Raw genomic sequence first — 25,133 nt, forward strand, 5'->3', positions numbered from 1 at the left:
CAAACATTGAGTATCCTGAGGCAAACCACCTTAAAAGTGAAGGTAGAGACAATGAACTGTCAAATATAGTTGTCTTTTGTTCCATTTTTTGTATTGCAGGATTTAGTTAAGTCTCAAACTGGTTGTGCTGATGAAGTGTCAAAAGCGCAAAGACCGGCTGTTTTTGCAGATGTGAACATCTGTTTGGCATCAGCTTTTAGCTACCAAAAGAGCACACAAGAGTTGCAGGGAAAACAGATAACTGAGGCTGGTAAGTTTCTCTACCAAGATGTCAGGTGTCCCTCCCTTAGCATGTTCCTCAGTTTAGTTAAACAACTAAAATGTGACACTTACAGATTTTATGACTTAGCTTGAAAATAGCAAGCAGTCAGCTTTGGAGTCTAGCTACCACCCTAATTGTTAATCTAAACTCAAGACTGTAAGACTGGTTAATATTTGAAGTTCACACACTCTGTTTTCAGCAGTGGTATTAAATGTTGCTTATGTAATCTCTGAAAGACATTAGCTCCTAAATTTACAAAAGCAGTGTGTTTGGACATCTGGAGAAAAGGCTTAACACTTATAAACACATTTTTCAGACAGCTCTACTGCCCCGAGGTACTCTCTTTTTCCTGAGGAGAGTATTGCTTTAGTGGAGCAAGAGGCATCAACCAATCTACAGCCGGTTGCACAGGACAAAAATTGTGGTGTAGCTCCTGAACTCCACACGGCTCTCAGTGTCAGTGATATGGATGACAGCCTCTGTAGCTTTGAAATCAATGAAATCTTTGCCAGTTACCCAGAACTTCATGAAGACTTCCTGGAAGAAGGAGTTGGATTAGGTCAAGCTCTGAAGGATGAAAAAAGGCAGCGAAAGGAAGAATATAAGGCTACCCTCAGAGACCTGTATGCATCCCCTCAAGTGCGCTGTGAGGAAGAGCCAGTTCACGAGGAAGGTGGCTTTTCAGAATCGGGTACAGAGTACACTACAGAGGAGGAGGAGAGGGTAAGTGAGGCCTCTGATGTATGCATGCTGGCACAGGTGAGAGGAGATGCTGGGAGAAGAATGAGTAGTCTGGCCCAAAATGAGCAGCACACCAGCAAGTGTGTCCTTAATTTAAAGATTGTCCAGAGCCTGTTGCAGCAGGCAGCAGATTCCATGTGCAGAATGGAGGAGAAACTGGACAAATTAAAGGCCACCAAAAAGCAAAAGAAGCTGCTCCAGGAAATCGGAATGAATCAGCTTTCTAAGCAATTTTTTCAAGACAGACACTGGAAGAGACCTGATGATACTTCCCAAAACACGAATAGCCCTTTTTCTGGAGTTAATATTTTTTTATGGAAGGCTATAGGTCCACCATCAAGTGACTATATTCCACCATTGATAACGTGTCAGGCACAAGGAGCACTGGATGGAGACCATTTCCAAGCTGTTTCAAAGACAGCCATGGATATGGAGGCAATTCAAAATGAAAAGTGGAAGTGCTTTCATGAGAATTATAGGAGTGAAAATGGAAACAACGATCACAATCTCGCCTTCAGTGTGGAGAAAAGCCTGAATGATCAAATGAGCCTAGACCATGAGGTAAAGTGTTAAGCAGGGGGACTGTATATATCGCTTCTGTATTCCTTAGAAGGTAAAGAGATGTAGTTATGGATGGCGTCCAAGAGGAGGGATGAATCTGTCTCTTAAAATATATACACTTACTGTGTACATTATATATATATATATATATATATATATGAATGAAAACAGTCAGCTCAGCAGTGCAATTGAATTTTCTTCTTTCTCCCTACCCCCTAGTTCAGTCAGGAGGGAATAAAATCCTGTATGAAAATGGAGGTGGGACTGTCAGGGAAAAGGGCAAGCGGAGACAGATTTTTGTTTGTATGCTTAGTTCTGGTGGTCTAAGCTGTTGTTAGTAACAGCTTCTAGATAGCTTTCATTATTAAATACCAGTCACTGACAATGCTTAGCCCAAAGAGAGAGAAATTAATGTACTTACATAGGAATAATCTTGAGTCATTGAGGTCCACTCATCTGTGAATTACATGTTACGACTGTCTGCCTGCGTATATATGAAACCTCCTGTAATTCCAGGGCAGAGTTTTTACTAGGCTAGGGCCTGGAGTTACCATCCTTTCTTATGAGCAGTGCTACTAAAGTATAACCTAGGGAATAAAGTTTGCATGGTCTTGTTCTTGGTATATCTCATAGACATCTCAACTAGTAATTACTGGAATACATGAAGTGTGCTGAATCATGGCTTGTTGGACTCATTTCAGCATTTACTCCCACGTGTATCTGTAAGATGCAAAAAAAAGTTCAACTTGCAGTGTCAGAGAGGAGGTGATTCACATTCTGCAGCAAGTGGAAGTGAAGAAGAGAGGTGGTGAGTTTTGATCGTATTCACAGAAGAGTTAATTCTAGCAGATTCATCTTTACACAGCCACTGTTGAAAGTAGGCACATCCAGGATCAAGGATGGCATTAGATGTTTTTTCAGTAAGTGAAAAGCCATCTGTCCAGTTAGGGCCCTACTGTGAGTCACTGTCAGCTGCAGAGCTGACGGGGTAACTGCTGCGACAGGGCAGTTGCTTTTAGAGTGGCATTCAGACAGATTTCAGATGCCTCTCTGATGAAGGTCAGTGGTCCAAAACTGTAACAGTGCCTAAGGAGAGCAACCTAGTAAGTTACTAGTAAGGGTGGTTCTCCTCCCTCTGCAGAGCCTCATTCAATACTTAGTAGAAATAGTTTGGTGTCGGACTAGGACCTATGTTAGAGGCTGTGGAACAGTCTTGCTAAACCTAGTGAGGACAGAGTATCCATCCATTACTGTTACATTTACTGTGCTTTTTAATGTTGTCCCTTTGTATTTCTCTGTGTGGGTAGAAAGTACATGTTAAGAGCTCTTGGCAAAACTTGTCCAAATTAATCTATTAGTGGGAAAGATGGAGACCAATACCTCCTTCAGTGTTCAGGTCAAATCAGTCAGGAAAACCATTGCAGTTTTTAAGTTGATTCATGACCCAGTTGGATCAGTAGGACCTGTTGGTAAAGGACATACCTGGTTAGAACAACAATCGGCCAGATGTTTCGTGTGGTTAGATGGTCAAGTGAACAAGCTCTGGATTGGAATCAGATTGGAGGCAGGATTGTTGGTATTCAAGTCTGAAGTTCTGAGTATCTTCAGTTGTCCACTGATCACCTTACTGACCGGAATAAAACACATCTACATGGCATTCCTTGTCTGTTAGTGTTTATATAGATACATCATCTGAAGGCAGTTGACAGCTCTTGAAATCTAGATTTTCATGTACAGCTTGTCTGGTTAATCTATAATAGACCTAAATAACTGTCTGTGCTTTCTAAGTTTCTTACGGCTCAATCTGCTAGTTCTGTTGGATTCTTAAAACATGTGTGCTCTCAGCCTTTTAATTAACATTAAAACAACTTCTAGTCTTTTACTGACTTGGGAATACTTAATACACTTGTGCGTTAACGGAGTTTGATGCGTTTCATAACGATTTATTATAGGTGCTATCCAAAATCAAGATCTGAAATTTACAGTACAAAAATAAGTGAGGAGAGAAGGATGATTCAATCAGAATGGAGGAGTAAGTAAATCCATGTTAACTTGGCATTAATGTTAGCAAGTCTTACTGCAGTGCATTGAAATTTACACATTTTCTTACTTAAGAAAGGTCTCTCTGCCTTAATTGCTGAAGCTGTTCTTGGATGAAAACCAAATGAGTAGGATCCTGTGTCTTGCACATTCAGGGCATAAAATAATTACAATGCCATTAAAATGGCTTGAATATAAAGCTCAAGGTATTTCTGTTCCTGTTTTGGAGGATGTCAGGGAGGGACAGCATAGGAATTTAGAACGGGTAGTATAGCAATGACCAGTGGATGGCAGTACAGGCATGAATAATTGCAAGCTTAACGAAAATGGTTCAGGTAAAGACTTGTCCATATCAATTTATGCAGGTTTTAAGCTTTCCTTAAAATAGAAGGAAGTGTTTAGCTCTTCTCGTGATAAAGGATTTTATGGGTTATAACTTCAGCATTTCCAAGTCTGCAGATACAATGAAACAGAGGGTATGCTTTAAAAAGTCCAGATTCTGTTGTGTCAGCTGGTAATTTTGTTCATTTTGTGTAGCTGAAGTAAAGCAAATGGCCAGAAGAGTGGCCTCAGGACAGCTAGAACTTGGCTGTCTGTATCCAGCAAGTGACTATACATCTGAAAGTGAAGCAGAGGGTATAAAGGAACCCTTTCAACATGTCACTGTTAGAGTCCAAAAAAGTAAAGACCAACAAAGATACAGATGGCAGACTGGTGATCCGGGCAGTGAGGATAGATCTGAATCTGAGGAAAGTGATCTGGAGTCTGCATTCAGAAGTTCTGGAGGTAAGGTTGAAAAACCAAAAATAATTTCTTCTCTTTTGTCTCTCTGTTTTCCAGCAGATTTCAGCTGCTGTGATTTTGTTACAATAATTGTCAATTTTACCTTCTAGAGTCTTGCCCCCAAAGCATGCCAATCACTCAGTCATTGGTGAACATAAATAATAGACTGGGTATTACATGTTAATAGGTGGAGGTAACATCCAGTGAGCTTGGAGGCCCTTCATTGTCATTGATTACTATCTACCAGCATGGGAGACAGGCAGCTCTCAAATCCATCAGTATGCTTTCACACTTCTGTTTCTTTCAGTTGGACTGCAGAGATGCTTTTTCTGTAGCAGCACAGTGGGTAGTGCTTTTGTAATAGTTACAGATGAAGGAATAAGGAAAACTTCACATGCCTAGATTAAGGACGTGAGCATTTAAATGTCATTTCTCCATGTTCCTGACAGACAATGTAGTTTTACTGTCTACTCATTGATATTCCATTAGTGGTTCAGATCACTCACTTCATGTTATTACCTAATAATTTTGTTCCATTCTGACATCCTAGGGAGAAGTTGCCAGTCGCCATCACAAGATGAAGTGGAGCCTGGAATAGCTATTCATATGAATTCAGTCCTTCCTCAGCAAGCTGAGAATCCCTCTAGAGTATGTATAGTAATCCAAGAAATCTCATTGCAGCTAGTTATCTGTAAAACCGTTTAGCCTGGTCTCTCCATGTTGCACAGTGAACTACCACAACAGCTGATCTTTTCAGGTGGTCTAACAATCCCCCGCCTCCCCTTTTTTTTTTTTTTTTTGTTTGATTCTATAAACAATCAAGGTAATGTAAGGAGAGGAGCAGGAGGTAGGCTGAAACTCAACAAATACAATGACAATTTCAATTTCATGCAGTATTTGTTAACGTTATTGACTAAAATGTATATTAATAGAGAGTGGAGAAAGCATCTCATATGATGATGTCTTTCACAGGTACATTCATTCATACGTTGTTCCCTTAATTCATCTCCTGATGTGTCTGAAAAATTCTTGACTCCTGATCCTGATTATTTCTCTCCTCCTACTGCTCAGAGAAGTTCAGAACTAGAGGTAAAAATAACAGAAAAGACAGAAATGAAGCCTGTGTCAAGAATGTTGGAAGTAAGTTACGCAACATGTGGTTTTATTATGCTCCCATTTGATCTGAAGAAGAGCTGTAGAAAACAGCAGAATGATAGTTTTTATTCTTTCTTTTCTTTTGAAAAAATACTTACAAATAAAGATTTACCTAAAAGAAAATTCTAATCCTGTTCTTTTAAAACACGTACCCTCACCTGAATAAAACTGAAAAACAAAAAAACCCCCAAACAACTAAAACCCTGACTCCTAAAACACCAGGGGCATGTTTTCTGTAACTTGTTTACTAGGCAGTTAAATAATCTGTGGCTGAGCAGTTTTAGGCATTCATAATCTCAGCCTTGCCTTCGCAGCTCTCTCAACTATAGTACTCAATAGTCTTAAAAGAATCTTCATTCATTTCTTGATTCAAAACTATTGTATGTACTGTTCAATCCAATCCGTGCTATTTGCTGATAAACTCTTGAATTCAAAAGTTTCTCTCCATTTTGATTGTTGTGAACATCATCCTGTGAGAGTTGTCCTACCTTTCACAGCTTGTCTGGGAGAAACTGAATTTGCTTCCTTTTTCCCCCCTCCTTCAGACCTCAGATGCTGGGGACAAATTAGAAGATGCTTGTGAAAGATTTTTGCAGAAACTGTTACCTGAAGACGCAGGATCAGGTGCTCAGGTTTCAGGTAAATTTGCTTTTTCTTTTGAAGGCACTTTTGAGTCAGGCAGACAAAGTGGTTTTGCACTTAAATTTTTGTCAGCAGCACTCCTCTGTCAGAAGGCTGGAGCTTGATTCTTCAGGGTCACTTGGTCTCTTACTCATTATTTTAGTAAGAGTTCAGGACACTCAGGATTTTGGAAAATTTTGGAAGGTTTGGGATTTGCAGTCACTGAAATATTGTTGAATGCGATGATTATGTTGCTGTGTTTCAGTGAAAAAAAAACAGAACAAAACTCATTTGCAATCATTTTGTTTTTACCCTAGGGCTAAGATGAATCTTTTTATGCAGCTTGCTGTGGTGCTGGAAACTGAATTAGGCTTGTATTTACACATTAATATTCTTATTGCTGGAAGGATCTTGAGCTTAACCGTAAGAGCTGACACTGTGTGCGTGCAGAATAATGGAAGGATCATCGTTGTTTCTCTAGTCTGTTGCCTCTCAGCTCGAATTTGTAAATGTTGTGGTATTCCCCAGTGCTTCAGTGGTTGACTATCTGGCAGCTGTATGTTTATGAAAATGCGTCTTTAAAACACATTTGTCTTTTCACAACAACAAAGGTTACAAGAACCAAAAAAATTAATAAAGTTGCAATTTCCTGTTCAATGAGTTGTATTGCTTGCTTTTGTGTTTGCAAAACCCAGTAAGAGGGAACATTTGTTATTTGTATTCAGGAGGAAAAATGCTATTCTGCAGCACAGCAGTGCGGAACTCTGGCAGTAACACGCTAGGAGTGAATCAACTCAGCCATATGCCTGTAGCCAGGTACGTAGACTTACTTTCACCCTTACTTCAAGCATAGGTTAGGTTATAAAGTGTGCTCTCTTTTTGTAATTTTGCTTACATATCTAATATTCAAATAAGATGCCGCCACTGGTAATGATCATCTACATGTCGTTGTTCCTTGCCAAGAAAATACTAAAAGGACTTTAACAAGTCTCGTGGGATTTTGTCTTTTACAGTGTTCAGTTGTGGTTTTGGTGGGGGTTTTCTGTTTTGTTTTTGCTTAATGAGGGAGCAAAAATAGGAAAATAAGTCATGTATGTATTACAATTCCTTTTACACTGATAAGCGACAGTCTCAAACAGAGCACAGATAATTCAAATTAAGGCTTCAGTCATCTGTTTTAATTTTGTTGTGCTTCGGTTTTGGAGCTCAAGCGGCATGAAGATCATGCCTTTTTCCTTTGTGTGGGAGCAATCCGATGCAATTATGCTCACTGTATCTTGCCTCCAGGTAACCTCAGCCTACACTTGGAGACTTCAGTCTCATCTGTCAAATGTGGGGTGTTTATATCCAGTATTTTTGTAAATCTTATATTCTACTAATACACAGAGATGTTGGTTAGACTCACCACCTCACACTGCAAGGGGTACTTTCACTTAAAGTGAAACACTCCTCACCCTGAAGTTCTTAAAAAAAGCCCTTAGCCTCCCTATAGCTTAGCTTTCATTGTGTTCCTCCTGAGTTAGCAGCTGCTCACTTTCTCTGAGCGTGGTCTGCCTCAGAGAGAAGGTAGTCCTTTAAAAATTTTGTGAGAGTGAAGACTAAATACATTTATTTTCATAATTCTCTGAGAGGATGAGTGAATATAATATGACCTTTCTTCCCTCATTCCAGTGTTGAAGCAGCACCAGAAGTGATACTGTGGGAGCCACCGGAAGAATGCAAAGAAAAAGATGAGTAAGAGCCACAGACCATTTTATATCAAAATTTCAGCAGTTGGTTATTATCATTGTAAAAGTTTTGTGTTGATGCAAAACAGGGAGTTGAGACAGACCAAAACTGAGAGACATCTGTCTGAAGTATTAAAGAAATATTTTCTTGTGATAAATTGGGAGATTGGTATAAAAGAGCTATCGCATACAGTTGTTTGAAGTATTTTCATATTTATAGGTAATTAACTTAGTGTTAATCTGGCTGTGCTTGTTGACATTAAAGTATTAGAATTCCTTGTTTCTTCTGTCCATGTGACACAGAAGAAATGAAATTACTTTAAAGAGCAAATTGTTAGTATGTAGCTAAATTAATTTTACAACAAAAATAGTCTTGTGATTGAGATTCTCAGGGAAGATTTGCAGAACAGGTTTGTGACTTAACTAGTAAAGTTAGTTCTTTTTACAGATAATGGGGATTTGCATAGAAATTAGTGATTTGGCAGCAGTGGGCATCTGTTCATTTCATGCTCTTCTGAGGACTATGTAATCCAGGGTGTATCTGCAGAAGATGTTGGTTTGCTTAATATAATCCCAGCCCTGCAGACACTTAAGAATTTTTATGACTTAGGTGGACATCACTGGCTCTGCAGATCTTTAGCAGTTTCAGTTTATCTGAGTAATTCTTTTAAAGGCTCCCAAGACCTACATTTTGTTTTAATTAATGGATCATTAATTTTTGTTAAACTTTGAGGTCTTCACGTGGCTTTGGAGAGACTTTTGTACCTAGTGGTTCACATTTGAAGTTCTTGCGCTTTCTGGAGGCAGTGTCCTGAGCTTGCTTTTATAGAGGTGTTATTAAAATTAAGAAATCCTGTAAAGGAGGGGAAAGCAAATAATTAACTTTTTTCTGTTTCTGCAAGATTATCAAAAAAGGTGATCTTTAGCCTTCCCAGAATTCTGTGGGAAGTTTTCAAAGGGAATGTCTTGTCTCCTTTCTCGAAAACTAGATAAAACTGAATAAAATTAAAGAACCTGAATATAGCAGAATTTAGTGATTCACAAGTGTAGGAAGTGGCTATTCTAACTGTCAGAACATCTTTCAATACTTCAGATCAGTGACAGATATTCAGGATTTGTCGAGTATCCCCTATGAGCAAGAGAACTATTACAGAGATGTAGACTGTAAAACGCCCAGAGTGAGTCATGTGCCAACAAGCGTCAGCACTCCGCTCAGCTCAGGTAACTGCAGAGGGAAAAGGAAGGACCCGTGAATTACTTAACCTTTCTGTGCCAGGAGTCAGACCTTTCTACCGAGATGTGCTGATACAAAAATCACTGATGTGAATCATGGAAACTCCATTCACATCATACCGATGCAGAAATGTCAGGCTTGGAATATGTAACCACAAGAAATGCTGTACCTGTTGTTTGAAATCTCATTGTTTTGGTCTGGATAGTTGCAACTTTGCAGTTAGAGCCTGTTTGGTCAAAATAAATCTCTAACATAGGGCTAAAGGAGAATTTATGGGGACACAGCTGAACACACTACTATCTGAAAGGTCTCCAAAGGATGATTACTTGGTAGTTAATTGTAGCCTTCATAAATCAGAAATTGTTTTATTAGACATTTAGGATTTATTTGGAGTGTTACATGCAGATTTTATCATTTTGAAGACAGACAATGTAATAAGTACTTAGTTTGTTCTGAGTGTTAATTAAGTGATCTCGACATTTGTTGAACTCAAGTGTTATTTATGAGCCATGAATTATCATTTGCTTTGTACTTGCATTAATTTGGTGTAATAGTCAAAATTTCTTAATTGGCAAAGTTTTGCATAAATAATTTCTGAGGTGGAGCTTCTAGGTAATCAGTTTGGACTTCTGTTTAGACATCATTTATGGACAATAATTTCTTAAGTTTCCTATGCAAGTACAAGAAATCTTTTTCTGCTTCAGTTGAGATGTGATCAAGACAAGAAAAATTCAAAAATAATTTTCCAGCTTTGCTATAATCTTTTCCTTTTTTAATTCTAGAAGAAAAAATTCCAATAGCCTTCGACAAACACAAACACTGCTATGAAGTAGCTTCAGATTCTTCCTTTTGTGGTTCTGAAGAGATCTCTGCAGTGTCCAGGACATTCACTACAGCTTACGAAGAGGGAAGGAGCACTGGAATTCCCTCAGTTGCTTCAGGAGTTTGCTCATCCAAGTTGAACGAGCCTGTAAGTCTAGAAAATACACCTTATGTCAGCCATTCTCTAAAATATTTTTTACAGTTCTTCTCCTTAAAATAAATGCAAGATGAGAATAGAAATACTTCTAGGTCTTTGTGTTTTGGGAGCCTGGATCTGTTGACATAACAGTTCTGATTGATTTCAAAGCAGTGTGTGCCACTGGTTATGCAGAGTTGACTTACCCTTGCACCTAATCCTATGTAAATGTTGACCACCATCAAAGTGGCCTTGTCTTATCTGCCCTCCATTCCTTCCTGGCTGTAAAGAATTGCCATTTCCCAGCATTGAATCTGGTAATCCTGGAACACCAAAGTGACAAGTATCTGCAAAATGGTAGGGTAGAAAAGATATGTTGGTGTTGGGAGAGGAGATGGTGATCAGTGGGTCCTCCAGGGAGGCAACAGCAGGCTGGTTATCTGAGCCACTCGGAATTCACAAGTGATTGTGAACTATGGGCTTTTGACTATGTGGAAGTAGGGAATAAACTTGAATGAAAATTAATACATGTGCATGTGTGTTCAAGTGTGTAAGTTTTCAGGTGAAACTGAAAAGTTCTCAAAACTTAGTGGGGGAAGGTAAGTCAGCACATGAGTGATTCCTTAAGAAAACTAAGGTGGAAGCCTCTACATAGTAGTTTGGAAGCAAGTAAATGTTCAGAAAGCCCTTGTATGAGGGGATTAAGTTTATTCTTTTAATGCACAGACGTGGCATAATGTTATCAACTTTGTTATATCAAAAAAATCCTCTCTTTGGAGTTGACAGTTTCCAAGGTCACTGTAGTGATTTCCAGTAATCTCTTTGGAACTGAAGGTGTTTTGCGGCCACAGCTTTATCTTAACTACCTTTTCAGTTACATATAAAATAGTTGCCTTTATGCCTTTCTTATTCATTGATGGAGTTGTCATTTAAAGATTAAATTAGAGTTTCTTCAACCAGAACAGTAGCGACTGCATTTGTTGTCATCAGGTTAGGTCTGTGTCTTTCTTCTTGTGTAGCAGACAGTTGGGATTCCTTAAGCCCATTAACAGTGCAGTGCTGCCTTGACTGCTCTGCAGAGATACTTGGTTGCGTCTAAAATCTTCTCGTCTAAAATCTTATTCTACGATTTAAGTGCATGAAGCACCTGTTTTCATTTTGAGTACAGTGAGAACTTGTCTGTGATTACAAATTGTTGGGTTTGGGGGGGTTCTTTGCTGAATAGGTGTGCCTGGGTTTAATAATTAAGGATTCAAAGCAGGGAATGGGAACTTAAGAGGTATTGGAACGGTCTCTTCAGAAAATTCCCATCCAATTGTCCATACGTAGTCTTGAAATGGATAAGATTATGTAGCTGACAGTATCTTATGGCCAGCTAAAAGATGAGTGCACAGCAGCCTAAGCAGAATCACACATCTGGCTTGCCTGGATGCTGCTACCTCTGTTTTCATATTCTGAACTGATTGAAGAGCAGATTTTAAATTTTAATTGTCAGCTATGGCTTTAATTAAGGCCTTACCTCATTTTGGATTTAGTACGTTGAAAGGGAGGGTTGAAGGCAAGCAGTTCATCAATGTACCTTCTTGTGTTTCATTCTGTATGATCTTACACAGGATGGGTTGCCAGTAGTTGCTTCATCCTTGAGAAACACCAGGAAGGCATCTGGTAAGTCTCTTGACCTAGCTCAAACAGAATAATCAATCAATGGAGAAACTGATTTGAAAAGAAATTTTGCAGTTTTACTACTTTTCCCCTTTTCTCTTTTCCCTTTTCCTCCTAGGCATCTCTATTTTTAGGGATAAATAGCTTTGTACACAACTGTGTATTGCTAGTGATAATTGGGTTATGGATTTTGTGTTTGCACCTGTGGACTAAGAACTCTGACCTCTAATCAACCTGTGTTTGAAGTGTAAATATTACTGGCCTAAAATTTGCAATACTGGATTGAGAGCTGAACTGAATGTGCAAATCTAGCTCTCAATGATTTTTCCATCATGAAACTATTTAAGGTTATTTGATAAAATGTGAATGAGCTGGGCTTGTGCAGGTTGATAAATGAAATACGTCAGCAAGATGCTGTCATGATGTAAGCCTATATCACAGTTATTAAGGATTAATCACTGCTAATTAAGTCGTCTTTTTTTTTTTTTTTTCTCCCTACCTCAGCAGTCTCAGAGGCACCTAACCAGCTCATTGATGACCTGCCTCCACCAGTCCAAGAGCTGCTGGATGAAATTGGTAAGAGGCACTTCACCCCAAATGGTATGAGAGTTGCCAGCTGTGTTCAATCAGGATTTCTCCCAAATCATTCACTACTAAAATACACAAGAGCTTCCATATCAGTTGCAGTCAGGTCAATGATTAGGAAGTTAGGCATCAACAGCTTAAATAATGGGCAGTTATCGAGTTTAGTCCTTAGAGTTTCTGCATTTCAGGTAATGGTTAGTTGCCACTGATGAAAGCAGCTAGCCTGTTGAGTGCGGATGTAATTTAACACCAAGATGAATTTTGTGTAGGCTGAATTTTTCAAAGGTGTCCCAGAGCAATGCATTTTCTCCATTAAAATGAATGCAAGCCACGCAGCTGCATCCCTCAGGTACTTTTGCAGAGCTTAGTCTCAGTAACTTATGTTTCTTTTTGTAATCACGTACATCTTCAGACAGAACACAGTGTAAAAACTATTGGTTTTACTGGTTGTAGTGGGTTGACCCTAAGGCTTGTGTGTTGAGATAAGGACAGGGAGGTCACTCAGCAATTACCATCACAGGCAAAATAGACTCGACTTGGGGAAAATTATTTTAAATTATTATCATTCAAATCAGAAAAAAAACACCTTCCTCCCACCCCTCCCTTCATCCTGGGATTGACTTAATTCCTGATTTCTCTGTGTCCTCCCCTCAAGCAGTGCAGGGGAATAGGGAATGGGGGTTATGGTCAGTTTACCTCACATTGTTTCTTCCGCTCTTTCCATCTCACACTCTTCCCCTGCTCCAGTGTGGGGTCCCTCCCATGGGAGACACTTCTCCATCAACTTCTCCATCATGAGTCCTTCCCATGGGCTGAAGTTCTTCGCACACTGCTCCAGTGTGGAGTCCCTCCCACAGGGTGCAGTCCTTCAGGAATGGACTGCTCCAGCGTGAGTCCCCCCATGGGGTCACAAGTCCTGCCAGCAAAGGTGCTTCAGTGCAGGCTTCCCATGGGGCCACAGCCTCCTTGGGGCATCCCCCTGCTCCGGCGTGGGGTCCTCCGTGGGCTGCAGGTGGATATCTGCTCCACTGTAGACCTGCACGGGCTGAGGGGACAGCCTGCCCCACCATGGGCTTCACCACAGGCTGCAGGGGAATCTGCTCAAGCACCTCCTGCCCTCCTTCGCTGACCTTGATGTCTACAGAATTGTTGCTTTCGTGTAGTCTTACTTCGCTTTCCTGCTGGTGCAGATTTTTAAATTTTTTTTTTTTCATTTTTCCTTCTTAATATGCTATCACAGAGGCACTACCCCCATCACTGATCAATATAATCATCTCTGCCTTGGCCAGCATTGGGTCTTGGAGCTGGCTGTTATTAGCTCTATTGGACATGGGGGAAGCTTCTGGCACCTTCTTACAGAAGCCACCCCTATAGCTCCCCTGCTACCAAAACCTTGCCATGCAAACCCACTACACTGGTGTGTGTTACAGAAGAATTTGCTTTGGCTATTTGGCTATAAAGTTCTTAAACTAACACTGGAGATTGGGGTAATTAAATGTGTATAGGTCCTATGCCCTTTTAGAAATGAGGCAGTCAGACACATTCTAATCTTCTTATTTTCTCATTTACTAAGACAAAGATGTGGAGACTGGCATCAAGTGAATAAGTGATGATCAGAGACAATTTCTAGGATCAATATATGAACTAATTATTTTAAAGTTTTCATCTAGGTTTGGATGGATAAAGTAATATGGTACTTTAGATTGTAGAGCGTCAACTTAGGAGGAGTAGATCAGTAAGGAAATATGTTGGTTTTAACAGAATATTTAAAGCAGCAAGATTCCATCGCTCAAGACTTTGAAGAGAAGGGATTGTATGACTGCGGAGTGCAAACAAATGGTTAGTTGATAGTAGTCCTAACATAAATATTATAGATAAAAAAACTAACGTTGAATTGCTGCACAGTTACTCTGAATGCTTGTCACTGTACGTTCAGCTGTATCAATTTTTTTCTTTTTTTGGTTATATGCAGTGTTTTTGCTTCCACCAGTGTTTGCTGTCTTTCTCTGTGTATTCACTCTCTGAAGTCTATGGGGATCTGGTGTGGAAGGCTCGCAGGTCTGACTATCAGAGTTAGTCTTCTACTATTACACCACTGTAATGTATGCTGTGTTAAAACACAAGTGACAAGCCCCACAAAGGTATGAGTGGTTGGCAGCTCGGTTAAAAGAGAGCTGAAGTTCCCATTCTGGGAGGGTGGTTCAGTTGAGAAAGTGGCCAGTGCACACTGACTGCTTATCTCATTATGGTGAATAAGAAACATAATGCCTCTGATCTCACAGTGTAAGGAAATAGCATCCACTGGGGTAATCAATATTATATTTCCTGTTCTGTTACAAAGATACCAAAGATAGCAGTACTGAATCTTTGTGCTTCTGAAACTGCAAATAGTAATAAGTGGGAATAATTTTTAGATGTACAGCAAGTAATGTCAGAGGAGCAGAAAACCTAAATCTCTATAGGCTCTACATTTTTTTCCAGTGAGTCAGAAAAAAAAAAGGCGGAACATGAGTTAGTCTGGTAAAAAGCTAAATACCATAGTCACTTGAGAATGATACTGGCACTTGTTTGTGTTATCCTACAGCTTTGTTAGATCTTTTCCCAAAGGATAGAAGCTACTGGGACTTGTATTCATAGGAGTATCTTGTTTTTAGGTGGTAAGGAATGCAGCAGCGTGTATTGCTTGCTGTTCAGTCGCTGTGGTTTTGTTGTATTTGCATAAAGTACAGCTATTTCAGACTCCATTTTTGTGACAGCCTACTGCTTCCTGCTTATCATAGCTTAGCAGAAGGTGGCTGAATATATTCACATGCTGTAGGGAACAGAACTTCGTGAGATAAGTCTTGCGGGGGGGATATCATTGGATTTTGCTAAGTAGGGTAACAAAGCTAACGTCCACAGGCTTTCTTTTGATTTTTGTCCCGTATCTAGGATTGTAAGGGGAAAGATTAAAGATTAACTTCCACACGCATTTTTCATTTTAGTATGAAGCAAAATGTTCAGTCCTTTGAATCTAAAAATGTGTTACAGTAAAATATTTATCTAGGTCTTGCCTCTGGCCACCTTTGACTGTCGATAATGTGAGTTTGCTTAACTGGTGGAAAATCAGATGGCTAAGGAAAGTAATTGAAAAGTGGACAACTGGAAGTTTCCCAAGTGCAGTAAATAATAATACATTTTAATTTCTTTATTATCTTCCTTCATACCTTTGATATTAAAATCTTTCTGTTTATGTGAATAGTTCCCGAGCGAATTAAAAGAGAAGACAAGGAGTCAAAAACAGAATCTGAGAGAAGTGCGAAGAGAAATCATAGTTTATGGACTAAGGAGTCATTTAATCTAGCAGAGGAAACAGAAAGGTATGGAGAAAGGACAATAAGGCATGTTTGGCTTTGGGTTGCAAAGATTTAGACTAAGGTTCCAGTATATTTTAATAAGATTCAGTGCTTGCAGTAAGCCAGCTTTTTTTAAGAACGCAGATAATGATGACTGTTTTTTTTTAAAGTGTGTGGTATTAAACTTGCCAGCATCCATTTTAAATCTTTTATTCAACAGGGTTCACTCTACCCTTGATGATATTTTAGAAAGAATGCTCTGTGCAAGTCCTGGAGATGAGGAGATCCAAGAACCACCTCAGGGACACGCACTTGGGTTAGCTGATATTGATACTTTGTTCATAAGTTTATTTGTTCATGTTCTGTGTACAGATCTGCATAGATCTGTACAGGACTTTTCAGAAAATGGGCTGTCACTCCTCAGAGTAGTGTGTCAGGGAACTTGCCTGGATTCATAAATCTGCACTCTCCATACTAAATTGAAAGGGAAAAGAATGTTTTGTTAATATAATTTCCTGTAGGTGGAAAGCAAATACTTCAGTAGGCTTGGAAGGCAGTGTATAGTCTTTACAAAAATCAGAGATAAATTGACAGAATGGTGGATTTTTTGAGATAGAGAAGAATGTATGTTAAGAGAACAGAATCGTGAAAGCTCTTCAGAAGAGACTTTGAAGTTTGGGAGGAGGGTTATACTGTCATGGCAATGTAAGAGGAAATGAGGACGATGGCAGAAGTCATATATACATCACTTTAAAGAAAAGATTCATAGCCCAAATAACTTTTTTTTACTTTTAGAACTAAAGATCAGAGCCTAGTAACTCTGAACAACTCCACAGTAAATGCCAGAGAGTAGTCATAACTCATTCCTAACATATATCCTACTAAGGAACAGAAGATGCTCTTGTGTTTGGCATAATGATTTTTTTTTTTTTTAATTGAACATCGAAGGCAAATGTCGTGATAACCAGGAGGGTCTTGCCAACTGATTGGGCAGACTGATTCCTGTAGTATATATACTACCATGTTCATAAATGGCTCGATCCAAAGCCCATGTGTTTACTTAATGCTGTTATATAAGGAATTGATGAAGTCTGCATGTGGATGTAAAGCTGAAGCACGTCAATAGTCTTGGAGGGCAAGAGGCAGGGTTTTTTGGGGGGTTGGGGCAGGCGGATGCCCATTATAGGTCAGGGTAAAGACAAAAAGGAATCTAGTTTCTCCACAGGCTTCTGTTTTAGTGCTCTGTGTTCATCTTGTCTAGAAGAAAATACAAAAAATTGGTATGATACACAAAACTCTTATCATTCAAGGGCTGCAAGCCTGCAAGATCCAGAAGATGTTGGAAGGACGAAGGCAGTAGAGGAATGCGGAGCCAGAGGCAGAGCACCAGAAAGCTGTGCAGGTAGTTCAGAAGGTCCTCTTTGTCTGTAACGTACTGGATGTTGTGCTGGGCAGTATTGTATTTATTATATTGTTAGCACTGAATTTGTCAGGCTTGCGCAAGCTAGGTTTTTTGCTTTTCTTCATTTCCCTCATCTGGGTATTGTTTCTATTCTGTGCTTTTAAAGGAGAGGAAGCTGCTCTAGACTTAAGCTCTCCAGAGGCCCTTGAAAATTTTCTAATTTTGCAGGGCAGTTGAGACCAGCAACATTGTGGACCGTTTGCTGGAGTTGTAGAGTGTCTCTTATAATGAGAGTGTGGTTTCCTCTACTGACTCGAAAGCACTGAAAGCCAGCTGGTAATACTGTGTCTGTCCAGTTCCTTGCTCAGCTGCTCTGGCTTAGGCACCTAAATGCTTCATACTGTAAGGACTTCGGTTGCCTTCAGTATGGATTGGTATCTACCTGTGATGTGTATGCTAATGCCATTAAATCCCTTAAACATCTGTTTCCGTCTCATCTCCCCTGGTGTTCTTTTAATAGAAACTATAAGTAAGGAAGAAAACACAAGATAAAAGTGTTTCCTCTGTTCTCTAAGTCCAGATCTCCCTTAGGAACTGTCAAAGCTGACTGCTATTCTACAGCTAAAGTAAAAGGTTTCAATTTCCAACATTTCTCAATTAAAGATGTTTCTTGTTACAGGGAGAGGATTGACATACCTGCATGAAGTGAATGTGCATTTAGTGCTATGTAAAAGAATAGGAGCGAACCAGCGTTTTGTCTGGAAAGAAAAGGGCAGTAGCCTTTCATTTTCAGAGAGAACTTCTGATTTTTCAGTGTGTAGCACAAGATGATGTAAAGGAGGCTGATCTTCAGTGTTGTGGGCATTTAACATTTCTACAGCAGCTCTACAACACAGGTTTTGCTTCCCAGTTAGGCACCTGAAGTTTGAAATGTCCCACATCACTAGTAACTTTTGGAAGCGTTGATGATAGTTTTTAAATGCGGAGATCTGGTGGTAACATCATTTAGCAGATATGACCCTATTTCTGTCAGACTTGTAGAACTGAGCTGGTAGGGATTGGGCTTCAGGTTTTGAAAACAGAGTAACTTCTGATCTGAAAGAGGGTCCTGTGTAACGCACCCAATACAGCAGAGCTGATGCTGGTTTCTGATTACAAGTGCGTATTCACTGGATCTGGCAAAGAGATCTGTCATGCTTGATTCAGCATGCTGCCATGTGCTAACAAAACTAGAGCTTTCTTTTTGAAGTGTTGTGTGGCTTCTTGGTGCTGAGCTGAAATGACATGTTTTTTAGACATGCATCCTGAAGATCAGAAGTTCCACTCACAGGAAGAGCAGTCTTCATCTTTGCCATTCAGGTGAGCCTCTCTGTGAATTAAATTTGGCTTTGGTAGAAATTTGTGTATTCTCTGGCTGTATGAGATACAGTCTTGTTTTCCATGCTGACAAGGCAAAAGGAAATCCCATTCCCTTCAACTTGGAGTTTGATGTAAGAAAACAACTGGGTAACTGGGGTGGTTTTTTTCCCCCTCCCTACAGGATAATTGTTTTGGATCAGAGCTCTCCTACATGATTAAAATGGATAGTAAGTTCTAATATATCACCTGCTTACTGCTGCTTATACAGTATACAGCCTGCGAATTGCAACCCTTTTTGGCCACACACAATTGTAAAGCTCCGACTTCCTGTAACTGCAGCAGCAAGTACAGAAGGAAAACTAATGCTCGACTTTGTAATACAGTTTGTACTAGTTTTACACCATTGTTGCATGTAAAAGCAGTATCAATAATACCACAGAACTCAACTGTTTTGTGAACATAAGATCCTTATGAAGCTGGCTGCTTGGTGGGGTTTTTTTCCGTGCATGCACACTTTCATAAGCAAAAGAATTTCTTGCTCTGTTGCATTATGCAGTTTTTAATGTTACAGACACAATGATGGTAATTCTGTGGAATGCTGTTACTACTCAGGCACTTAAATTTTTCCATGCTGGAGTGTGAAGCACTGTTAAAGCCAATGTAGTGTATGTTTTTCCTTGCTCATTATATTTAACAAGGTAATTTCTTGTTTTCTCTTTTCTTAGCGCTTTTGTGATCTAGCGTTGAACTGATTTGACTGATTAAGGGGATTAATTGCTGTGTAAAAAGCTAATGAGAAAAAGGCAGTGTTCTCCAGAGACTGCAAGTGCAGCAATACGTTCCCTGTCAGCATTAGACAATAATATGAGAAAATCTGGTTAGTATTGCAAAGGTAACTGTTGTTTAATTAAACCATACATTTGGTAGGCCTCATCAAAAAAAAAAAAAAGCGCCCCTGGATATAATTGAGCTTTGGATGAGGATTTTGATGGGCACAGCAACTTCATATTTATCTTTTCTTGTGATAAATACTGTTCAGGTGCAGGAGGTGTGAAGACTGTCCTTGTCCCTTTTTAACAGACACTGGGATTTTAGCTGCCTGTGTACACCTGGGTGTGCTGGTTGCTTTTTCGTTCCTGTTCTCATAGGGAAATGGTGCCTATCTGTAACTGTCAGTTAATTTGGTTTAACAATACTAATAAAAGTTTCCAAGGTTATTGTGCTGCCATGTGGTTCTTTTTCTGGTTTTGGATGTTCTTTTTTTGGGTTCTTTTCTGGGTTTTGTTTCTGTTTTGTTTTTTACTTGTTTTACGAACTGTGTTTCCCCTCATCAGACCATATATGCAACTAGATACCTATAGAGCTACTCCAGGGAAGATGCTGCAAACTGGCAGACTCGGGGGAGCTTTCTTCAGAAGAGAGCAAGAAAAAGTATAAGTCTCACCTGTTTAGTCGTGTTGTGGTAGTGATAGAGCTAGAGCAGAAGGGCCAGCAGCAAGGAGGCTGCCATTTGAATTCTGCACCTCAGGCTGACAGCAGTGCCAGCGCAGGGGAAACAGGGCTCACTTTCGAGCATGACATGGTTCTGTCCAGGCAAAAGTTTAATATTTACTAACCCGGGCTCGTATCAACTTGCAGTTGCCCGGTTTTCTCTGTGTTCTGTATCCTGGCTTCAGGCAGAAGAACTTTATATTCTTGTTACAAACTGCTGGAACAAGATCCTACTTCTCATCGGCTGGTAGCTGTGCAAAGCCTTGGGTTCTGCTGCAGCCTGTTGCAAGGCAGAAAGGGTAATGACAAATGCATGCAAAAGTGAAATTGTGAATTATTGTGTGATTCTGTCCTTAGTGGCTTGCAACCCATAACTGACAAATAGCCGAGGGTCATTCCCTCTCACTTTGGGCAATGTTTTCTTAGGTTTCATAGATTTGTTCAATTAAATGAAAAGTAATTATAACTTGCAGGGCTGCAGCAGTGTGGTGGAGTGGAGCAAGCACGCGTGTATTTTTACAAGCACATAATTATGTATCACTTTGGTTTGTAACATGTGAAATCTCCTTAGCTTCTTGGATTTATTTTTCTATTTTATCTGTCAAACCAAATGGTGAGCAGACTGTGAACCATTTCCCTATCTTTTTTTTTTAATCTTAATGTGGAGAATTTTTATTTCTGTTGGTAGAGGGCCTTTCAAGTAGTCCCATAGCCTGTCTGCTTTCCTTATCAAGGCCAGAACGCAGCAGTTGGAGATTTTAGTTTTTCAGCTGCTTGTACTTTTCCAGATTTAAGTTTAGCATGAATGTAAATCATCCTAATAACATAAAGCACGGACACAAAAGCTGTAATTAACAGGAACCATTAAACAAGAACCAGCAAAAGACAGCAGAGATCAGAGAGAGCCCATCTAATGCTGCTTTTCAGCTTCCCAGAGAATGAAAGGCCAATTAATTAAATTAAAGCGGTGATACTGAGCTGTACTAATTCCTCTCTGAGCTGCCAGCATGTAGGAAAGCAAGTGGAGAGAGGGAGGTCGAGACACGGGGACGAGGATGGGCGTCCCGTCCCCCATTCCCCGCAGGACCCTGCGGCAGGTTTGAGTGAAGACAAGCAAAAAGAGCAACCGTTAATTGTCTCAGCAGCCATGTTTCAGCTCCCTTGTATCTGTCATCATACTGGTCTTGGTTTAGGGATTTTTGTTTTCTTCTTGTTTTGGAGCAGAGAATCTCAGAGAGAAAAAAAAAGCCCTCTGTTTCCCAAACCTCATCACAGCCTGTGCTGCTCCGATGGCCGTTCTGACTGTGTGCTACCAGGTGGCGGGCTGCATGCTGGTGAGGCAATTTACTGAGGTGAGGAACAACTTTTAGCGTTGCTTCCCGCTAAGTCCTTCACAGGTTTCCTGCAACAGCACAAACTGTGGAAGATGGTGGGAGGATGAGAGGAGTGAGGCATGTTTGGGGATTGTCCATGTGGATGTTGTGCCTTAGAAACAAAACTGTGGAGGGAAGAGTGAACCTTTAAATCTTGTGACTGTGGATCAAGTCTTGCTTTGAAAGCAATGTAAGTGTTCGGAATCAAAACCTGAAAGACATCTGCGAAGGCAGACAGGCTGCTGGTAGCATTTTAGAGGAATTTGATAAAAAGTCTCAGGGAATTGCTGTCGTAGTGGTGTCTAAACCTTGCACTTAGAAACCTTATCCATAGGCTCCTACATCACATAAGCTGCGTCGCAGCCCAGAAGTGTAATTGCAGCTGGTGTAGACAAACGTTGTGTTTTGAGATTCAATATCTGGTGTGTAGCTGTGGAGTCCCATGGAGGTTTTTTGGTCTTTCCCACCCACTCCACCCCACCCCCAGCCCCCCACAACAGGCTTTGGTGTCTTTTGCTTTCTGTTAATGTCTTGGCTGTTAGGGCAGCAGTGGTTCTGCTGTGCCTTGTCCTCGGGGCCTGTTACAACCTGTGTTTCACCCTTGCTGGGAAATAATGGATTTAAGACCTTTCCTTATTGCCTGAAATATATATAAAAAAATATAATTTTCTTTCTTTGAACTGCATTTTTCCTTGCTATCTGTTATGATGTCATCTGTGGCACTTGGCCATGAGAGGAATGCCAGCTGTAGTAGCAGGAGGTGAAGTGTTTTCTGTCCAACCCTCTATCAAGCTGGTAAAACAGATGCATGTGAACTTGTCAATGTTTATTTATTAATGCACTTAAACATACCTGCTGGATTTTAACCACTTTAACAGTGTGACCCAAACTTCATGGTGAGGGCAGGCAATGCAAGTAGGGCTTGGTTTACCTGGGGCTGGTGGCCGGGCGTGCGGCTCTGTCCTACAGACCCTTTGGAGGTGGCATCACAGCCGGCCTGTGTTGAGCCCGGGGCTGAACAGCAACTTGGGATGTTTTGCATTGAGGAAAAATGGAGGGAGGGTGTTGGTGTATGTGTGGTGGCGGTGGTCTTTAAAAGACATCTGATTCCCTGAGGTGAGGGGCTGGAAGGAGGGGTGTTTCCTTAGGAGAGCAAAATAAAAGGTTTGTAGTTCATCCCATGACAGGGCTGGCTCCTCTTGCACAAGGAGATAACGCTGTGTCTTTCTGGGGACTGTGTGAGGGCTGTTGGGGACCCCTCTAAGTATCACCCATCTCCTGGGTGTGGGGAGCAGCTACAGCACCGCCCTTCCCTGTGCCCATGCTGAGCGAGGCTGGGCGTGACGGGCAGAGCCTGAAGCTGCAGTTAGGGTGAGATGGTGTCACCTAATTCTACAGCCCATCTGCAGCAATGCGGAGGTGGGGGCTGGGGGCAGCTGGGGTGGTTTTTCCCGGCCCCCAGGGCTGGTAACCGCAGCCCACCATTTTCAGCAGGCAGCTCTGAAACCGGCAGGGAAGGGGCAGGTTACGCGTTGTGGCAGAAAGCTGGTGTCCACCTTGAGACCTGGAGGCAGAGGCTGAGGGGTGGACACTGACATATTTTGGGTGAGGTCTCTAATCAATTCCCAGCCTAACTCTTTGCAGACTCTGGCAGTTTATGGACAACAGAAGATTCATTCTGTCTGCTTTGTGTGTTGAACAAGCAGTTTGTGATCTAAAATTAAGTTGCCTGATCCCATAAAATCATGGAAGCGGAAAATGAGCTCTTGTTCAGGCTCAGAGGCTGCTCCGTCCCTTTCCATTTCATTCCCCAAAACCTTGCTGCTTATACAGCAACTCTGGGATCGAGCCTGCACCTACGCTTCCAGGTAGGATAGATGGTTCCTCATTTTGTGAGACCATTAAGTTGTTTTCCAGAAGCCCCAGTGAAGCTGTGATTTCGTTAGCTAATGGCTTTCTCACCTGTTTGTTCATGAAGGTGTAGATGATTGGATTGTAAACCGTGGCAGTCTTGGAGGAGGAGGGCAGGGATGCGAGCTGGCTGGCTGGCGATGTCTTTGTTGCTGGCCACCACCAGGGCAAAGGCAGTGTAGGGCAGCCAGCAGATGAGAAAGGCCATCACCATCGTGATCATCATGCATGTCACTTCCCTCTGTATCTGCTGTGTTGTGTCCGATTCCTGCAGCTGCATCGCAGCTTGTGGGGAGTTTTGAAGAGAACGAGAGACGCCTGTTAACTTCCAGCAGCATTTCCATCCCTCAGGTGCCCTGACATCAGGAGAAGCTGACGGAGCTGCCACAGTGTCACCAGCAGGTCGGCCACAGCCAGGTTCACCAGGATGTAGTTCAGGGGGGCCCAGAGCTTCCTGTGCCTGGTGGAAACCGCGATGACCAAGCCATTCACCACCCACGCGGAGCCCGGGCAGTGCCCAGCAGCACGGCTACAGACAGGTGCGTGTCCCGTGGGGCCTGGGGGGTCCTGTGGTTTGGGGGCCCCTGTGAGCTGCTGGAGGAGTAGGTCAGTCGTCTCGGGGAGCAGCAGCGCCCGTGCGGCTGGCGCAGGTGACCCTCGGCAGAAGCACAACCTCTGTATAAAGCAGGAGGGCCCGGCGCGTCCCGGGGAGCGTGGCATTAAAATACCTTCAGCTCTTTTGTTAATCTGGAGGGTTTGTTCTGCTGCGCCCCCCCCCCCCCCCCCCCCCCCCCCCCGTTTTTATAATCAGCTGTTTATTCCGGTGGGGATAAAGAGTGACTTAAAAAAACATCTGATGACTGAACAGAGCCTCATTTAATTGAGTAAATAGGGGTTTTTTTTTTTTTTTTTTTTTTTTTTTTTTCCTTTTCCCTGCTCTCTTTTCCTCACCATGGCCAAAAGCCATGTGCTGGCCACAGTCTCCTTCAGTTATAAATATACATGGTAAACATATGTTAAATATCTTAATATAGTAATCCACGTATTTTAATAATAAATAGAAAGGATATAAAATATTTAGAATATTATATAGAATAATTAATGTGTCTAGACATTCATACATGAGTGTATGTGGAGAGAGTGTGAGAGCAGGCTACGTATAGCTGTCTATACAATATATACTACATACGTAATGTGTCATATATACTTAGATAATCTATTAAATAAAAATGTTATATCCATACATATTTGCATATTAAATTATACAAAAGTAATACATATAAACATAAACAAAGTATATATAATATTTTATTTTTATTAGGTACTAGGTATTACATATTATGTGTGTATACATGCTTATATGTGTGTGTTTGCCTTTTAAATATAGCTACCTCTATCTGGATCCATATAATCCATTCACACACACATAGCATTAGATATAGACATCATATATTTTATATAGTGTATATATAGAATATAAATATTATATGCATACATGTATATAGCTGTGTAAAGATGTATATTTTCATGCACACATGTGTAGATAAGGATGAACGTATTTATGTATATGCATACATACTATATAGAGGTTTTAAAAATTATGCTTGTGTGTAAATATAACATCTATTGTAATATAGTAAAAGTGAACATGTAGCTAGACATACATTTATGTGTGTTTGTAGAGTAATGTATATGCACACAGTATAAAATACAGTCTATATTTAACATACTAAATTATATATTAAAATCATAGTTATAAACTTTTTTAAAAGCATACCTATAAGTTATATAAAACATTTATAAAATAATTGTATATAATATGCTGTAGAAAGTGCATTTATATACTTATACCTACATATGTATGTGTTTATATAGCGATCTGTGTATTTAGGCAGACGGAGGCACAGATACAGCTGTCGGTCACTACACACAG

The 25,133-nt window shown here is 40.6% G+C and overlaps 2 protein-coding genes across 2 annotated transcripts in view; one reads left to right on the forward strand and one right to left on the reverse strand.

The window, feature by feature from the left end:
* The window catches only part of TEX14 (testis expressed 14, intercellular bridge forming factor), a 32,339-nt gene extending 12,697 nt beyond the window's left edge, over nucleotides 1–19,642 (forward strand). Inside the window, exons 12-31 of the mRNA XM_056325390.1 lie at nucleotides 100–250; nucleotides 579–1,564; nucleotides 2,266–2,372; nucleotides 3,517–3,596; nucleotides 4,142–4,390; nucleotides 4,938–5,035; nucleotides 5,360–5,527; nucleotides 6,088–6,181; nucleotides 6,889–6,979; nucleotides 7,835–7,897; nucleotides 8,984–9,111; nucleotides 9,907–10,094; nucleotides 11,696–11,747; nucleotides 12,249–12,320; nucleotides 14,091–14,168; nucleotides 15,571–15,688; nucleotides 15,885–15,980; nucleotides 16,975–17,066; nucleotides 18,362–18,425; nucleotides 18,607–19,642. Coding sequence (XP_056181365.1) covers nucleotides 100–250; nucleotides 579–1,564; nucleotides 2,266–2,372; nucleotides 3,517–3,596; nucleotides 4,142–4,390; nucleotides 4,938–5,035; nucleotides 5,360–5,527; nucleotides 6,088–6,181; nucleotides 6,889–6,979; nucleotides 7,835–7,897; nucleotides 8,984–9,111; nucleotides 9,907–10,094; nucleotides 11,696–11,747; nucleotides 12,249–12,320; nucleotides 14,091–14,168; nucleotides 15,571–15,688; nucleotides 15,885–15,980; nucleotides 16,975–17,066; nucleotides 18,362–18,425; nucleotides 18,607–18,640 — 3,009 coding nt within the window. The 3' untranslated portion in view covers nucleotides 18,641–19,642. The remainder of the gene's footprint in view (nucleotides 1–99; nucleotides 251–578; nucleotides 1,565–2,265; nucleotides 2,373–3,516; nucleotides 3,597–4,141; nucleotides 4,391–4,937; nucleotides 5,036–5,359; nucleotides 5,528–6,087; nucleotides 6,182–6,888; nucleotides 6,980–7,834; nucleotides 7,898–8,983; nucleotides 9,112–9,906; nucleotides 10,095–11,695; nucleotides 11,748–12,248; nucleotides 12,321–14,090; nucleotides 14,169–15,570; nucleotides 15,689–15,884; nucleotides 15,981–16,974; nucleotides 17,067–18,361; nucleotides 18,426–18,606) is intronic.
* Nucleotides 19,643–21,843: 2,201 nt separating this feature from the next.
* LOC130157478 (pinopsin-like) lies at nucleotides 21,844–24,167 on the reverse strand. Its single transcript, XM_056357116.1, is given in 6 exon segments — nucleotides 21,844–22,796; nucleotides 23,253–23,327; nucleotides 23,329–23,524; nucleotides 23,527–23,706; nucleotides 23,709–23,873; nucleotides 24,152–24,167. Coding segments are annotated over 6 exon segments (747 nt in total). The 3' UTR covers nucleotides 21,844–22,681.
* Nucleotides 24,168–25,133: the final 966 nt, after the last annotated feature.

The sequence above is a fragment of the Falco biarmicus genome, chromosome 1, assembly GCF_023638135.1.
Source record: "Falco biarmicus isolate bFalBia1 chromosome 1, bFalBia1.pri, whole genome shotgun sequence".
In the NCBI taxonomy this organism is placed as follows: Eukaryota; Metazoa; Chordata; class Aves; order Falconiformes; family Falconidae; genus Falco; species Falco biarmicus.